At 51.4% G+C, this 18897-nt stretch overlaps 1 protein-coding gene across 2 annotated transcripts in view; it reads right to left on the bottom strand.

The window, feature by feature from the left end:
- jing (AE binding protein 2 jing) overlaps positions 1–18897 on the bottom strand; it is a 161595-nt gene that overhangs the window by 25369 nt on the left and 117329 nt on the right. For both annotated transcript variants that reach the window (XM_077637821.1, XM_077637822.1), the window contains exons 4-5: positions 18543–18711; positions 9889–10074 (exon numbers count right to left, since the gene is read on the bottom strand). In XM_077637821.1, coding sequence (XP_077493947.1) covers positions 9889–10074; positions 18543–18711 — 355 coding nt within the window. The remainder of the gene's footprint in view (positions 1–9888; positions 10075–18542; positions 18712–18897) is intronic.

Below are 18897 nucleotides of genomic sequence, written 5' to 3' on the forward strand. Positions count from 1 at the left end.
GCGAAAGGTGCGACATCTGTGCAGTACTAGTAGTATAACTATATCTACGAATACTTCAACCGTTAGCAGGAAACATGAACTGAAGCACGCAACAAACACACGCACACGCCCGACATCTGACGTTCGCTGTAAACGCAAAGACGCCGCTCCGCGCGAAGAAAGCTATCGCCCCCTCACCCAATCCAAGGAACAACAACAAAAACAAGGAACCAGTTTCTCCCAGTTCATCAACGCGCGCCGAGGTGGAGCCACCATGAAACCGCTGCCCTCTCCATCCCCACTTTTCCTCACTGATTACGTCACCGATGACGCCATTGATCGGGCCGCCGGCCGGACGACCCGAGGAGAGAGCGGGGCCCCGACACACAGCTGACTCTTCCTTGCGTGTTGTTCGACTTCCTCCCCTCTCCCCCGTTCGCCCGCGCAACAGCGGCGAGGAGGACGCGGACACGCCTCCTTCCCTCTCGGCGGCGCGATGCGGGAGCGAGCGAGGGCTGAACTTGGCTTTCGCTTTTATATGCCTTCATCCTCGCGCGCTGCAATCTGCTTTCGTCTTCCGTTTTTCCGCACGCTGCCTTCTGCTTTCCTCCCTCCCGCCGCACCCCCCAAACACTGATCGCCTGACGTAAGGCGCCCAGGGAGAGGAAAAAAATGCAGGCAATCCCTCTCTAGAAGACTGATCGGAAAATGAATTCGGGCGCTCGGACGCGAGAAAAAGAGGAGTTAGAGCGAGAACAAAAAAAAAAAACAATAAGCTTCCCGAGCCGAAAGGCTGGCACGCAATAAAACGATCAGGAGAATAAAATACGAGACAAAAATATAGCCTATAAAACCCGAACGTGAGAGGAACATGTGCGTCTAAGCTAAGTCAAAGCACAGCAGCCTTCGAGAAGCTACCATTCCCCGTCCCTTTAGTACGCCGCTCGCATAGCAGCTGCCGAGCTAGCTGGCGCCATCTGCGAGCTGAAGGACGAAGCTGCGTTGAAAAACTCGCGTGAGCACCGGGATAGATAGGCCTAAGCTCGCTCGTCGCGTGCTTTGGGTCGGTCGGAATATATCTGCGCTTCGTCCGTCGTCGAAGATGGTTGTTGCTGCTTCTGTTCCGGTAGGGAAGATACCGATCAGTCACGTCTGCCCGCTGCTTTGCTTGCTGCTCGCTCTGCGGTCCAAACTGCCTCACTACCGCGCCCTTTTCTGCGCGAAAACCTACGTTCCCGTGGTCACGTATCTCTTCTCTTGCGGCTTCTTTGCAAACAGAAACAGAAGGGGGGGGGGGGGGGGGGGGGAGCCACTTGGGTGTGGGCTGGCGGCAGCGAACACGGGATTACAAGAACGGCAAAGAAGACGGAGCGAAGTAAATGAAAGACAGGCGAACGGGGCTGCCGAGAGGGATCGCTAACAGCTGCGAGAAGCAGACGACCCGGGGACCCGACGGGGCCTCCAAGCTGCTTTCAATTTAGCAGAGGAAAGAATCCGGCCGCCGCCGCCTCGTTTCTGTCCGTGCCGGCCACAGATCTTTGATCACATGCCGGTTTAGCTGAAGTCCCCACGGCGTCCAAGCATTGACATCCGGCGGTTTGATTGGGTCAAAATTCAGAGCTGACTCTTATTACTGCTGTAGGCAGCGAGATATAAAACTTGCGGTTTATAACAGCACGAGCGCCTGGTAACAAAATGAGTGCAGCAGATGCAGTACCAAATATGCGCAGATGACCAAGAGGTAAAATAAAAAATCTAAACGAAGCAGTGCATTCTGCTGCCAACCACCGCGCAGTGGCCATAGGGAATGGCTAGGTTTTGAAGCGGAGATTCAGCACTGGTACCGGCTGAAGACCGAAAATACAGGTCACGCCACCTGGCTGAAATTCAGGTCGCCCTCAGAGAAAGACAGAAGCTTCATTTAGTCATGTGCCTCACTTTCAAGCTTTACCGTAAGAGGACCTTTGCTCCGAGCGAGTTTTTCGATTACAAACGTAGGCAAATGCCGAACCAAATAACGTGCATTATACGCTACAATTTTATGGCGGTGAGGGAAAGAAGTTGCATAACTAGAATTTGCCTTTATCGTATGTTCTGCCATCCACCACTGACTGGGCACTTCCGTCATCACCCCAGCCAACCGTCACTCAAGCCGTATTTACCCGGCCGAAAGCTGTACATCCACTTCACGCCATCTCAGGTCATTCTTCAGCCAGACTGCCAGAGAGTGGAACAGCTCGCCAAAGGAAACTGCACAACACAACGCCCCTGACCACTTCAAGACATCAATCGAATAACTAATTACTCAATACTTTCGTCAGCCCACCCCTCAAGTAATGCCCCACTGAGGGCCTTTGAGGTACAAATAAATAAATAAAATACCTGAAAGTATAGTGGAACCAACTCTTCCCCGTCTTTCATCGCTATCGCTTCCCACTGCACTTCCCCGCGTTATTAACTCCCTGTCCCTTTTATTTCCATCCGCCGCCGGTTGGGGGCATTAGATATACTGATAGCGATTTCCACTACTGGGCACATCTTTTCCTTTCCGTTCTATTTTATTTTTATTTTTTGTTACTTAACTACCACGACGATCTTAAGCAGTTCACCTGAACGTCGCAAGTGGCGCTTCGGTGCGAGCGTGGATAGGGTGCCTCAATGCCATCGCCACCGTTCACGTTGGAGACAACTTAAGCGACTCCGCCATATTTAATCACAACTGTCCTCTCCCCCATGTACCGCGAAATGCTCGACTGGTAGCCCAGTGTAGCTCTCGCTGCAAAAGGCCTTTGAAGTTAAAGCACTTTGAAGCGCGCCGAGAGCATGAACGGCGCCGTTACAGACGCTAGCGCCGCTGATCCCGTGTGATTCAATATGGCGACGCCAGTGAAGTTGTCTCCACCCCGGCGGCGCTGGCATCGAGGTACACTGAGCGTGGAGCCTTCACCTGACAACCGTGGCAGATGGTGTATGGAAAGGCCTCTGGAAGAGCAGCTGGTCTCAGGAGCCCCGCTAGTCGGTTCCAGCAAAGGTATTTATTTGCAGCTTCGAATGTTATCTCACTGCCAACGTAGAATAGAATTAGGCGTCCTGGTGTTTTCTGTTTCTATTCCACCCTGCCTTATTTTCATAGTTTAATAATGATAATAATTGGTTTTGGGGGAAAGGAAATGGCGCAGTAACTGTCTCATATATCTTTGGACACCTGAACCGCGCCGTAAGGGAAGGGATAAAGGAGGGAGTGAAAGAAGAAAGGAAGAGAGAGGTGCCGTAGTGAAGGGCTCCGGAATAATTTCGACCACCTGGGGATCTTTAACGTGCACTGACATCGCACAGCACATGGGTGCCTTAGCATTTTTCCTCCATAAAAACGCAGCCGCCGCGGGCGGGTTCGAACCCGGGAACTCCGGATCAGTAGTCGAGCGCCCTAACCACTGAGCCACCGCGGCGGGGCTATTTTTTTTTTCATAGTTTCCGGATCCATTTCGGGGTTCTCTTTCATTCCATCCATCAGTCCTTCTTTCCATTGTTGTTTCCCAAATTCCCTCCTCATTTTCCTTGTTTCTTCATTACGTTGTCTCTTTGTTGGAAAGCACAAAAGCACACAAACAAACAAACAAACGAAACTGCAAAACTGACGCGAGCAAATTTCCCAACCACGCTTCGCCGTCGCCACTCGCAGCGCAAAGCAGTTCAGGGAGTCCACGCGTAAACACCGCATGCGCCCGAAAGAAATGCAGGGCCACGGAGAAGAATGATAATTCTGTTGAGGGGAACACGGAGAGAACGAGCTCCAGGCTGGCAAAAGCAAGCACGCTCTAGAAAGCGCGAATCGCTAAAACAAGCAACCCCCTCCCTCCGAGCTGTCATCGGAGAAGACCCACTGGCGAAACGGATAGCTCGCTGCGTGGAACGCATGCACCGTTGTTGGTCGCGGCAGTATTTCCCTCGGCCGTCCGCAAAAACACCTGCCCCCGGTGCGCAATACTCACTGAGAAGGGCCGCGTCAATTTTGTCTTCGTTATATTCAAAGTTAAGTGCTTCAGAGCGGGCCTCGTCAATGTGTCCCCGTCGATAATTACGCACCGTACTGCACACATTCCTACAAAACTACCATTTCCATTATTAACGCGATAGGCGTTCAGGGGTTTGTGTCGGCGCGTCGTTGACCGTGACGTTTTTGAAATAACTCGCAGGACGGTTACGACTACGTAACGCGAGATTCAGCGATATCTGTTTAGGCGTTTAGTCACGTGACCACTGCACCAGTGGTCACGTGATTCACACCAGCACTGGCAGGCGGCTGTTCCAAACAGAGCCACCCGTAGGCTTTATGCGACCCAGGTTGATCGCGGTATAAGGTGAGTTTGTTAATGACCGTTGGGTGCATTCATGACATCCACCCACCCGGCGGATGTCATTAACGTACCCACCGGTTACGCCGACGACAGAGACGCGCAAGCCAGGGACAGGCGTCTAACAGCTGTCGCTGTAAAACCCACGAAAAATTCTCAGAGAAGCAACCTAGGAGAGGCCGGTGAGCCAACTAGGTCACGTGGCTTTGTGGTGAAGTCATCACAACCTGCCCACCCGATTGTCGGCAAACTGACAACCGTTGCATGCAGGTGGCAGTTAAAATAATGATTGCTCGCGAGAGACTGCTCACGAAGATCAACTTGGGTCTCACAAGCCCCACCGGTGGAGACACCTCGCATTGAAGGAGCAGTGGCGCATAGCTTTTAAACCGCTGCACCACTGCGCCATGAGTGGTATGAGGACTCCCTGGAATCTGAATGCTAAGTAGATTATGATCACTTCTATATATGTGAGCGTTAACCCACTCCGTACCCTACTCCGCGCACGACTTTCCTTGGCTCGTTGGCGCTAGCGACGCCAGCTGCCTTTTTATTTTACATTTCGGGGCTTTCATTTTTTTTTTCCAACTTCATTCGTATCATCAGCGCTGCATTTCGTTCTCAATCAGCTGAATGGATGCTAATCAGCGTTTCCATCACAAGCTCTTTCATCGCTTTGTTAGCAGAAAGGCTTTTCTGGAGTATAACGAGCTATACACTGCTGGCATTCGCCGCTAAGTTTCTTCTCAGCATACACCGCATTTTCACGTGTTTCCCGCTCACAACTCCTTATCATCGAACCGACAAAGGAGCCGACACTTACACCGCCTTTTCCGCCGGGCCCTTCATTAGTTTCTTACGCACGGAGTAACTGCATTTACTCCCTCTTCTCGTTCGGCAGCCATCTTTTTTTTCTGCTCTTTTATTTTCAATTCGCTCCCATCTCACGCTTGATTCAATTTTCCACGCTTTTCCTCCGCTATATGCTTCGCCTGCGATGTTGGCGCTTTTCGTCCATGCGAATTTCTTCAGCGATGGTTGTCGCCTTATGTACCAGCCTTCACCGCCAGAGCGGCGCTTCTGTCGACTCATTTCTCCCCCCCCCCCCCCCCCCCGCACCTTCCATCTCATCGTCATCATCCGTAAGACTTTGGCGATTCATTTTACTTCCGCGCTCTTATTCCAAAACACACGACGCGCCGCCATCGTGTTTTTTCTTTCGGCACATTCATTTTCCCAACTTTTGCTCGCGGCGAGCGGGCGGCTTTTCCGAGCGCTCTGCCGCCTTCACCAAGGGCACCTTTTTCACCTAGGAATACTTTTTTTTTCGAACCACGCCTTCCTCCTTTCTTTTTCATTTGTTTGCATTCTGGCTTTCGCATTCCCCTCTGAGCGAGAAGCATTCACTTACTGTTACACCCTCGGTTTCCGTTTTACAATTAAATTTCCTTTCTTTATTCTGCCTTTCTTCGCCGTCCTCTTCGGAGAAGATGGAAACGGGGTGGCTTTCCCCTTTTACGACTCAGCCCTTTTCTCCTTTCCTGCGATCATTACACACACACACACACACACACACACACACACACACACACACACACACACACACACACACACACACACACACACACACACACACACACACACACACACACACACACACACACACACACACACACACACACACACACACACACACACCTCATAGAGCAAGCAAGCAAGGGATGCAACGAGCTAGCAGCAGACGAAGACACTCCCCGGAAAAGCGTTCCTGGTCGTCTGCTCGGCAGGACGACAATGAACGAGGAGGTAACAAAAGAAGAAAAAATGGACGAGGCAAAACACTCAGCAGCGCCCTCTACCTTCCCCTTCCTCCAGCGCGAGCACATACACAACTACAGCAACACAACCATCGTTCTCGCTTAGTTTCCCCCTCTTTTTTTTCTTTTTTTCTGTACGGCCTGCATTCCTCCTCTTCGTCTTCTACGCTCCTCTTCCACCTCGTCATTTCCTCCCCGTCTCAAAAAAAAAAAGAAAACAACCAACGCTTTCTCTTTTCCTGCAGCGAGCCCCTTCTGTCGTTCCCGTTCTTTTTTCTTTTCCTCGCTGCTCCATCGGGACTTTCCCTCCCTCCAAGAACGACGAACAGGGGCACCGCCATCTTTGCGGGGGTTTCGAAAGAGGCGGGGGGTAGCGAGGCGAGGGAAAGCACTGCAGGAAAGGAGGACGCAGCGGCCGCTAGAGAAAAATGAGAGGCTTTCCCCGCCGCTGGCGGTGAAAGCGCACTCGCCGAGGAAGGGCTCAACGACCCAGACCTGCTTGCCGCCGCCGACCGACCGGGTGCGGGGCAGACGCAACTAGAGGCGAAGCTGGAGCGGAGGACGAAGATGTAGAAATAAAAAGGACAGGAACGCGCGCTTCGAAAGAGACATACAAAAAAAAAAAAAAAAGAAGCAGGCACCGCAGGCGCGCCAATGCCCAGAGGAGCGGTTGAATTACAGGGTACACCCTTGCCTTCCCTCCGCAGGCAGCGGAGGCGGACACGCGGGGAAGACGAGAGAAGGGCAAAACAAAGATCCTCCTCCCCCCTGCGCACCGGGGGAAGAGGGCGGCATTAATAACACAGGACTCCGAGAGGAGTGGAAAAGTCCGGAGCGCACGCATTACACACCCCTTCTAGTTTTGGTGGGCGCCGCCACCGAACCAATGTTGCGGGCTGTGTAACACTTCTGCCCCCCTCCCCCCTTACCCTCTCTCTCTATTCGCCTGTGCACCGCTTGCCAACACACCAAGCCACTCCGGAAAGAGGCGGGGGAGAGAGATGGCCTTCTCCCTCTAAATATGCCCGCCCTGCTCGGAAGACGGAAAACATTAACATGATTTTCTTTTTTTTTAGTTCCCGTTTTACGGAGCGCGCTATCAGTCGGTGGCGCACCTGAATTTAATATCCACGCTAGCGGCGCTGATCCGATAAAGACAGTTAAGATGGCTGCCGCTATAATTTCGCGCGATTCACAACAGCGCAAGGCGCTGAACTTCTTGTGCCGACCGCCAGGAAATCCTCTCGCAGACGTTTTTAAAACTACGTCTCCCCGTCGAAACATAATGCGACCTATGTTTATCCATTCAGGTACGCATTATGAAAACCGGCTACTGCAATCTTCGCGCAGCCAGCGAGACCTCATCATGCGTTCGACCGCCTGTCCAGTTTAAAGACTCGCTCACTCAAGTCCTAGCTTCACTCTATCAATGTGAGCTGCTTAAGTAGCCTGATTTATCATTGCTTACTCTAGAGCACGTCTGCCATCGACAAGCACTGTATATAGCTGTAAGAACACGCGGGCTCCGAACACAACCCAGATGCATGGCACTCGAAAGCTGTCGTCAAGAGACTCAAGCCAGAACAACCTATCCCTCCTCTGAAGCACGTGATCAAGCATAAAAGCTAACCAGCCTACCGCTTACAGCACGCCACCAGTGCTCACGTGCTAATTTGTCCCGACGTGGCATAAATGCACGCAGCTAGCCGGCACCTAGCGCCATCTGGCGTCTTCAAGGCGACCTGCGGATGCGCTTTAACGGCTCTCGCTACGCTTTAGCGGTACACGCTATCCTAAAAATCTAATAGACTTTTATCATAGAGATATGAGAGGAAGAGCGAAAATTTTGAGATTTAATCCAGTGCGGTCCGATTCCGCGCGCTGACATCTGGCGCCACCACGGCATCTGCGCGCGGGCATTGGTTCCCGATAGAAGCGGCCGCGGGTCGAGTTATGTTAAAGCTCTCTAATATGGCTAAGTGAGACTGCGCAAACGTCAAAAGCTGAGCACTGGAAAGCACTGCATTGTTCCTTACGTAACGCTTATCGGCGCCACCAAACGGCTGAATCACGGAGCACGAGGTAGGCGTCGTTCCCGCGTTCACCGCCACAAAATGTGCTTCCCAATCGCACCAATCGCAGAGCAAGGCTTACGCACGCGGGGTCGGTGCATCGCAACCCGAGATACGCAAACGCACGTGTCAGAACACCGACAACTGCTGCCTGCTGACATGGTATTCCTTTATACTATGCTTATGCTTTCAACCTAATAACCGCATCTGACGCTAAGAGAGATAAGAAGCAAGTTTCATAACCAAAGCATCTGCAATATTCTTTTAGTTTCATGTGAAATAAAAGGCATAGTGAAAGAACCTGGAGTTCATTAGCGATAACGAACTAATGAACTAGAAAAAGGCGCTGATCAAATTATACGCGAGGAGGTCCCGGCGCAAAATTAGAGCGTCAAACAACAGATTGAGTTACTGCGCTAATCTTGGCACGCCAGCACACCAAGCCCCGCGCGCGTTCTCATGGGGCTCTGCGAGAGCTTTAGATTTAATAAGGGAACATGACTCAGACGCAAGATCGCGGTCCGGAAGTTCCAAGGCTCCGTGGAACGAATTAAGTCGCTTAATTCTAATTTTATTCGCACAACCGCTCTTGTGCCGTCAACATCAGGTGTAATAAAATGGCTCGGTGACGTCACAACAACACGCGACCACCCTTGGCACCATCTCTCTGCAGCGCCCAACGTAACCAAAGGAATACAATATCACGGTCAATCGTTTATACAAAAGCGCAGAACGGATTATTTTTTTTTAAATTTCAGATGCTTCAGAATGCCCATGAAAAACCTGGAAAGGTTAAAAAAAATTACCTGAGGCACTTAAGAAACTTACCTGGGAGTAATTCAAATGCATTGTAATTCCACTGCAACTCCATTATGATTTTACTCCAGTTCTATTCTAGTTCTATTCAATTCCTTTGTAGTTGTTGCAGTTGTAAGTATAAGCATTATTACCGGTTAACATTCATAATTCCCAGCCCGTGATGACTTCAAATCGTTTCGAATAATGGCAAAATTCTGTAACGTCGCTACGTTACAAAACGAGGTCCGGTTTAAGGGTCGATGTCGTGTCGGATTCGTGTCGGTTTTCGTTTTTCGCGTCGAGATGGGGAGGTCCGGTTTTCGTGAGGATGAGGCATCTAAAGGCTTCCGCATCACTAACCAGCCACCAAGCACTTGCAGAGCTACTTCAGCACACAGCATGACGACCTTGTATCTACGAAATCGGCGTTCGTTCTGAGGCGTCTTTAAGACGCACGACCCCGTATGTCACTGTTGATATGTAGTGCCCAAATGTGACTCAGAGGTGAAAAGCTATCTCTAAGTTTTTCGAGCAGAAAGATGGAAATAGCCCACGTATTTTTTTTTTTCCGTTTCACCAGAAACCTTTGCACATGGTGCGAAACTGACGAACGTCAATGACCATGAAAACGGCGAAGGCTGACGCCGGAGGGAGGTTAGGCACAAGCCGCGTTTACATGAATGCGACCGAAGTCGACTCCAGTCCCACTTTTGAGGGAAGTGCAAAAACGTCGAGGTAAAGAGCAGAGGACCAGTCAAGCCTTTCCATCTCAAAAAACCTGCTCTTTCCCTCAAAAAGGAGGGGGACTCGAGTCGACTTCTGTCGCATTCATGTAAGCACGGCTACAGTGGCGCCCCCTTCACTCACCGGTGGCCCACGCCCGGCGCCGGCACTTGAGCTTCTTGCGAAGCCGGAGCAGCTTCAGCGGCGAGTCGCCATTGGCCAGCTCCTTGGAGCCGAAGCCCCGAGAGCCCAGAAGGCTTCCGCCGGAAGTGACGCCGCTCCCGGAGCCGCTGCTGCCAGCGCCGCCGCCCAGGGGTATCGGACCGGAACCTGAAAGAGCGACCACATGCCACACGATGCAATCATCACTTAGTAAAAGACGCACATCGCGCACGTACAGTTTTCCCGAAGCCACTGGAAAACGCAACCAGAAAACGCAACCAGCAACACAGACTCGGCTACTGATCCGGAGATCCGGCTACTGATTCGGCTGCGCTTTTATGGAGGCAAAACGCTAAGGCGCCCGTGTGCTGTGGGATGTCAGTGCACGTTAAAGATCCCCAAGTGGTCGAAATTATTCCGTAGCCCTTCACTACGGCACCTCTTCTTCCTTTCTTCTTTCACTCCCTCCTTTATCCCTTCCCTTACGGCGCGGTTCAGGTGTCCAACGATATATGAGACAGATACTGCGCCATTTCCTTTCCCACCAAAAACCAATTATTATTATTATTATTAACACAGACGCTAACAGCATGGCGGTGGCTGCGGTCATTGGTGTGCAGTCCGGCAGCCACGCGAAGAACGCATAGAGTCAATGGGCGCCTCTGCTGTTAAATTAAAAAAAAAGATGTTAATTGTTAAAAGTGTGGTATAATGTGCAGTCTTTGTAGAAAATATATAGTTCGATGGGCTCGCTTCCAAGCCGTGTAGCGAGGCTCTTTAGCACATTTGGCAGTGGTAAGCTTGGGAGGTTTAAGGACTTAAGTTCCTCCCGCCTTCGCGAGATTAGGGTTCCTGAGTATGCAAGGGGAGCCCGGCTGTAGGGCTTAGAAGCAAACCCTTTGGGCTGCGTACTTTTGACGAAGACTGTACGTCCCACCTATGAAGGACGCCGTAGTGGAGGGCTCCGGATTACTTAGGTCATCTGGGTAATCTTTAAACAGCAATGACATCGCACAGCCCACAGCACACGGGGCGTGGCTAGGATCGAACCCAAGACCTTGGATTCAGCAGCCGAAGGGTCACAGCCACTGAGCCGCCGCCACAGTTATTTAAAGAGACACTAGATTCGCTTCGCGTAATGGCGCGCGCTCGCGCCATTACTTGTCTGTGTTTGGAGGGGGCGCACACAACTGTCCAGCGGGCAATGTGGCAACGCGTAGGGAGAGCTTTTAGCAATCAGTAATTTGTGGGGCTTAAAGTCCCCAAGCGACATATAGGTTATGAAAAAAGCTGTAGTGGAGGGCTCCGGAATAATTTAGACCACCTGACACCGCCCTGCACACGGCCGTTCTTTGCGTTTCGCCTCCATCGAAACGTGTGCGCCGCTGTCGGGTTCGAACCTACAGGTATGTAGTTGGCACGTATTTGGTGGAGGGGAGGGGGACTCCCCCAAACCGGCTCACAACCCCTTCCCCCCTTTTCTCTTGGCAGTGGTCTTGACGGCATGCACCACCTAATTGTTCACAACAGCTAACAACAACACCCGCATCCCCGCCGCCTATAGAAGAAATCATTTTGTGACCCGCCGCGATGGCTCAGTGGTTAGGGCGCTCGGCTACTGATCCGGAGTTCCCGGGTTCGAACCCGACCCCGGCGGTTGCGTTTTTATGGAGGCAAAACGCTAAGGCGCCCGTGTGCTGTGCAATGTCAGTGCACGATAAAGATTCCCAGGTGGTCGAAATTATTCCGGAGCCCTCCACTACGGCACCTCTTTCTTCTTTCACTCCCTCCTTTATCCATTTCCTTACGGCGCGGTTCAGATGTCCAACGATATATGTGACAGATACTGCGCCATTTCCTTTCCACAAAACCAATTATTATTGTTATTATTAGAAATCATTCCGGCCCCCCCCCCCCCCCCCCATATTTCTGGCTACTTGCCTGGTTTGTTTCACTAAAAGATCGGCAAAGAGCAGCTGACTACAGGAGCCTATGGCACGCGGGATGCTGCATTAGTCCGGTAACCAATGACAGTAGCAAACAAAATCAGAACTTTACTAAATTAAACAAGTCAGACCATTGAAAAGCTCACTTCGCCTTTTGATTTTTTTTTTTTCATCGGCTAACCGAAAACGCTCTAACAACGGACTATTTCTTTACCGCGGAGGAACAGTGTGTGACGACGGCCACGAGTGTTAAACGAGCTTTGCTTCAGACTTGGGTGTGATCCGGCATATAGCAAGAAGCTCCGTTCGTGCTGTCGAAATGGGCCAGCTGCGAAGGAATTCAGCGGAGATCAAGGCAAGTTTCTCCAGCCTGCTTAAATTCAATGGCCGGCGTTGTTTATCGACCACTTAACGATCACCCTCAACACTCGCACTGCCGTCCCCGCAGGGCTCCCTTGGCCCGGTGAGGCGCCTCGAGCTCGACACACACAAAAAAATAAACAAAATAAAAACGAAGCGGCCCCGCGCTCAGTGACAATCGGCGCACACTCGCGTGACAAGCGACGCTACAGACTGAAGGACGTCGTAAAGATGGCGGCGAGCAGGCAGGCAACACGGCTGCGCCGAAGGACAGGCTCCGGGATAGACGAGCCATCGTCGACACTTAATTTCCAAGAGCATGTTTGTATACGCGGCACGGCCGGTAAAATAGAGGGGAAAAAAAAGCATACACAGGAAGCCCACCAAAAGCACAAGCGAGTCCCTGTCCGCGAATGCGTCCCTCGACCTACGTGACCCTGACCGGAGTTCCACATTTGGCTCGTCCCCCTCCCTTTCCCATCTCCACCGCTGCTTCCTCCCCCCCCCCCCCTACCACCCAAAATGGATGCTACGAACAGAGCGCCCACAGTCAGCACACACATGCACTCACATAGAAGGCGAACGCAAGATACGAGCCCCCTGCCCAAACGCCGCAACTAAAAATGGTCACTCGTCGCACAAAACGAAAGCAGCGACACGGCGCGGCGGCGGGGAAGGGGCGGTAAGGAAGCGACGTTTGCGGGCCAGCCCTAAAAGCCCCCCACAGTGTGTTGCCCGTTTTATGCGTCTCTCGCCTCTTTACTCTTCGCTAGTGCTGCCCGGCAATACACCAGAACGCTCTCTTATAACCGTCCCCTATCCGTACGTCCTCGCCCACCGAGAGCTTATACACAGGCTGGAGTTTATGCGGCCCTTTCTGTTGTCCTTCCTTTTTTTTTTTTTTTCCCTCGGGAGGCTGTGCTGCACGTGCTATCGTTCTGATGCCCCGGCGCAGATGCCTGCATCGGCCGACGCCATTTTCCCTTTCCCTCTTTTTCATGTCATCCCGTTGTGTATATGTATACAGTGCCCCCCTCCCTCCCCCCAATGCTTCGCACGCGAGGTTGCCTTTTGCCAGCGAGAAGTCTTTGAAGCATGGGTTTTTAAACGTGCAGAGCGAACGACGGGCAGGGGCCGTGCGGTGACGTCATTGGCTATCAAGTTGCTCAGCTCTTTGATCAGAGCAGCTGCGAAAGTCCGCTTCGATGCCCGGCTCCCCCCCCCCCCCCCGCCCCCCCACCCCCTCGGGCCTCATGGCGGTGGTTAACATAAAGTGGCGCCGCCTACGAGACGGGGAGCCATCTACCGGTGGCTTCACATACATATTTCTCTACTATCTTCGTGTCTTGAGCGGCGCTGAACAGTTACGTTGAGAGCCACAGGTGGCGTGACAGTTGTTCAGCAGAACGGAAAGCTCTGTCAGTTGGTAAAGGTTACGCGTTTTTAAATACGAAGACGAAGAAAGAGACACGAAGGGATTAGCGACAAAGCTGTTATCACTGTGAAGCGGGCGGGCAGGGCGCCGCCATGTTGTCAACGCTAAGCACGCAAGCAACGCAAAGACCGCAACGCAAAATTAATGCGCTTAACGCGCTTAAAACTAGTTGATACAAGTTGAAAATTATTGCACAGACTGCTTGCATTAAATTTTAGGCGAATAAAGTTTGTTCATGCTTTTGTACCGTGAATGCGTCGTGTACGAAAGTGCGCTTGGCGCCGCTCGAAGCAACGCTAGCAACATTGGCCAGCGCTCGAAGGCCCTCGAAATCTCGATGGAGTTCCGTGCTGCTCCGTTGACTCGATAGGCTATTGACTCGATGGCCATTGAAACTGCCCGTGTAGCAGCGCTCGATCGCCTTTGAGTCGATAGACTATCGGTTCGAGGGCCCTCGAAATGCCCGTGTGACAGGGGTATCTTGTCTGTCCCAGTGTGCCCCTCTTTCCTGCACACAGAAGTTGCAGCGGCCCAGTTAGTGTCAGTCGGCATTCCTCTCCACCCTTTCTCGTTCGGTGGTTCGGTACAGCTAAGACTACAGCTGTACCGTTCTCTGCACTCCGGTTCATCCCGGCTCAGAGCGTGTTGACCGCAGCAATGGCTCCGTGGTCCTCAAGTTCTATGCACGAATAGGCGGGATCGAATCCTCGTCATGGTGGCGACCGAATTCTAATCTCGAGGCTAGATCCGAATGGTTCTGTGTGCGATGACAGTAGACGCTTAAGAACGGCAGCTGATCGACGTTAACCTCGAGCCCTCCCCTACCGCCACTATTTCGCTCTTCCCTGTTTCGAGAGCCTTTTCCTGCATCCCTACAGGCGGTCAATGTGCAGACTTCACTTTGTGTTCAAATCAGTACAGGCGCACACTTCCAACTTTCAACTGTTTCCTCCCCTATTAAGGCGGAAGCCTTTATAGCCTCACGACTCGCCAGCGGGGATGTTCGCAGAAGAGAGTCACACTATAGCTGTCAATCAAACTTATGACGTCATCGAGACAATGCACCAAAACAATCACAACAGTCTAAGAGCAGTTGCGCGCAGCCGCGATCAATCAAGATAAGTCTGGCGGCATCGCAAAACTATGATCAAGCCGTGTGGTTGATGAGCGTGTTACGTCATTGAGTGGCGCCACCATCGTTCGAGAGGAGCGCTCCCCCCAGGCAATCTTCCCAAACGCCTCCTGAACGCCGATCTGGAAGGATGCCGCTTAAACGCTCCTAGCAGTCTTTAAGCAACATCTTCACCACACGTCAGCGACACAAGTAGCAGTACCGCGCTAAAGGCTGTCGCCTCGCCGCACTTTACGTCAACAAAGTGCCCCCTTGAATTTTTTTTTCCCCGCATCAAGTCCCGCAAGCCTATGATAACTTAGGCAGACATGTTTTCTATTCAACTAGAATTGAGTGCAAAACAAACAGTTATTGTTATTATTTAGCAGGCGGACTTTCGACCATGCCTTGAGCCGTAAACACCTTTATAGTGGCGGGGGGCGGGGGCGTTGCTCGGGCATGCCGAGTCAGTTATCGTCTCCATCTGATGTCGTAAGGCGTAATACACGCGCGTGGGCAGGTTTCGAGCGGCGCCAATTACGCTTCGAGCGTCCTTGGACATTATCCTGCGCCCATAGGCAGTCAAGTCGTACACGGCGGACGCTTCACGCCGTGATGAACCGATAACAGGCCGAAAGGCATTGCGGTGTATATACATTCGTGAATGGCGGAGCCTAGCCAGAAAAGAAAAAGCGACAGGCAGCGAAGCACTAATCTACGGGCCAAGTCTTCGATGCAGAGACGCGAATAAAAGAACAATGTGAGAAATAAAGCTCAATTTGTTTCTTTCGATTAGAAACTCGCGCGATTTATTACACTCGTCAATTATGGTGATACACTAACTTTCCCCGCTGGCATATGATTTGTCTGTAGACTGCATCCAGCTGGACTCGCTGAGTTACTACGTCGCAAGATAAAAGGCGTTGCAATCGGAAATACCGTATTTACTCGCGTAATTTGCGCTTTTTTTTCAATCAGGGCTTCAAAAAGAGGGTGCACAAATTACAGGAAAATTTTCTGAGCACAACCTCAAAAACTTTACAAAGGTCATAACGCACAATATGTGCTGTACATACATTGCGCCTGTACGCATAGCCCCACACCTCGCACCCCTCTCTGGCCAGCAAGAAAGTTACCTTATAAAAATGGTCTACACACAGTCTATAGACTTCTTACATACTCCATTGCCTCCCATATATATATATATATATATATATATATATATATATATATATATATATATATATATATATATATATATATATATATAGACAAAAGTCTACTAAAAATGTATGGTCATAAATAATAATAATAATAATCTTTATTTGCTCCATATGATATGACACGGGAGACCGGCAGTAAAAGCCGCCTCATAGGACAGCTTAACAAGGCCGCCGGCCCCTCATACACTTTACAGCAAGGCAAATCTATACATTGTCTATAGAGGGGCTATAGCATTTGTATTGCCTACAGACTGTTCTATAGGATTTGTTGATAGATGGTCTATAGACTGTATAGACAGAAGTCTACGGACAGTCTATAGACTATAAATTTTTTTGTAAGGGTTCACTCCAAATATAATACGTGTACCCCCTCCTGCCCCATGTTATGTATGTAGTTCCCTGCGGGATGGCATGACATCGCAAGCGCCACTCAAAGAGATAAACAGCAGTGGGAGGCAAAATGAGATAACGGTAAATCAAAGGGCGCCCTCGCGTGCGGCCCGGTTGATTATCGACCGAACAACAAACGGCTGGGTATACTTTCGGATTCGGGCGCAACTGATCAGCCGGGAAAGCGGCCGCCAGCGCGAGCGAGCAGGGTAAACGGCGTACAATTCCTGCCCTCACCTCTCCCCTTTCGCGACGCGGCCACTCAAATCTTCCTAACCCTGCCCAGTGCGCATCTGCGTACCATGCCGGCGGTATGGCGCAGCAGAGAGCGCAAAATATGCGAGCAAAGATTTTCTTTTTGAAAAGGCGGGTAAAAAGTTAAGGGTGCTCAAATTACGCGAGTAAATACGGTATGCATACCACCTCCGATAATGCACCGGCAGTACTGTACCTTAGCGGCAATCACGGACCAAAATACTCTATGTTGCATGCTCTGGACCCATGTCAAAGCTGAAAATAAATAAACAGAAAAGGCACTCCGCCAGTTCTTGCTCGCCAAGGGGTTCCGGCGCTTACATGAGGCGCTCGTAACACAGAACACTTACTTCCCTGAAGCCCAGGCGGGCGATGTCGGATCTACACCGGAAGTGGGGTAAAAAAAGAAGAAAAAAAACCAACGAAACAGTCACTAACTGGCGAAGCCTATCCTCGGATTTTCCACCACGCTCATCTCGACAAACACCAGCGGAAGTATGTCACAAGTTCCACTAGCGCCAGTGGGTCATCGGGAATTATACTACAGACCAAAACATAAAAACTCCTATACAAATCAAGAACAAAGTCGCTTTTCCCTGTCAAAGGACCCTCCCTTCCTGCGAATGCCGTAAGCTTATTCTCGTGAACCTGCTAGCGTTACGCTGGATGGATGGATGGAAAGTAGGAGTGTACCCTAATTGAAACGGGGTGATGGCAGTTGCCAACATGCTCTCCTTTTTTTCCCTTTATTTTTGTTTAACTGTGTTGTAATGCGGGGAGTGGTGCCACATTGCAGACAGAAGATCCCAGAACTTGGTGGGAGGTTGGTTTTGGTTTTATGGGGGTTTAACGCCTCAAAGCGACTCAGGGTATGAGAGACGCCGTAGTGAAGGGCTCCGGAAATTTCGACCACCTAGGGTTCTTTAACGTGCGCTGACATCGCACAGTACACGGACCTCTAGAATTTCGCCTCCATCGAAATTCGACCGCCGCTCCTTGGTGAGAGGGAACTGCCCCCTTTCATCTGTCATTCCTTACACTGTCTCGCTAGCAGGGTCATGAGAAGCCACGTCGTCCTTGAGTTGTACCCGACTACAGCCTTCTGGTCATTGCAACGGGGGTGAAGAAGAGAAGGGGATAGCCACAGAGGCTATTCATGGGGGCTACCCAGAGGTCCGCATAACTAAGGCCCAACGGAACTCCATCCCACCTTCATCACCCAGCTTTCGAAGCACAGCCAACAGATCCTCTCTCACCGAAAAAAAAAAAAAACTGGAGACGCGGCCCCCTGAACGGTTATGTCACGGAGCTTTCTGTTAGAACATACTATAACAGGACCCTTAGCCTTATCCTAATATAGTTTAGCGGCAAATGCTGAGAAACAGGACAGCGCAGTGCACTGGCGAACAAATACAAGTTAACGGCATCCGAGCTGATCTCAAGAAGATGAACTGGACACGGGCAGGGGCTGCAATGCGGAGAACAGATCCGAGGTGCTCCCTTGAGGCAGCGGAGGGTATACGCCGAAAGAAGTCCCGTCAAACTCGTCACTGGAGACACACCCGAGCGACCGCCTTCCGTGCCCCTTGCACTGCCCCTTGCCAGTGCTAAAGGGTCGATCCTCCACCAGTGTACAGTCGGAAGCTTTATAAAAGGGAACACGGGAACGCGTGGCAGATAGACTCGAGCCCTACTAGTGGCGGAACGCAGCGGCCACGTTTGAAGACATGCTGGAAATGGTTCTGCCGTCTGGCAGGCATCTCTCTTGCGTGAAAGCGGCCACTGCGTATTTTCACAAGTATAGCATAGGCTGCCGTGTTCTCGTTCATAAAGCTTCCGACTGTATTGCGGTGGAAGGGGCAACACTTACACCGGTGGGCACCCAGTGCAAAAAAAAAAAAAGAGCCCGTCCTCACCGTTGAGCGACCTCTCGAAGTGGGCGTTGACGTGCCTCTGCAGCGCCCCCTGGGAGCCGAAGCGCTGCCCGCAGCCAGCCACGATGCAGGGGAAGGGCCGAGAGCCGCAGTGGCTCTGGGTCACGTGACGCTCCAGCCACTGACGAGAGCAGGAGCGGCGCTCGAACACCTAAGGTGGGAGGGGGAGGGTAGGAAAAAAGGACGCCCACTGAGACGACGGGACTGATTAAGAGAGCAATTACAAAGGCTAGTTTGTGGTGACAACAGACGAAGCGCGAACTTTCAACTAATTTTATTCCGGATGGGTTACGCTTTTTTAAGTGAAAGAGAGAATGACACGACCATCTTGGTTACC

Source organism: Amblyomma americanum, chromosome 9 (genome assembly GCF_052857255.1).
Source record: "Amblyomma americanum isolate KBUSLIRL-KWMA chromosome 9, ASM5285725v1, whole genome shotgun sequence".
Lineage (NCBI taxonomy): Eukaryota > Metazoa > Arthropoda > Arachnida > Ixodida > Ixodidae > Amblyomma > Amblyomma americanum.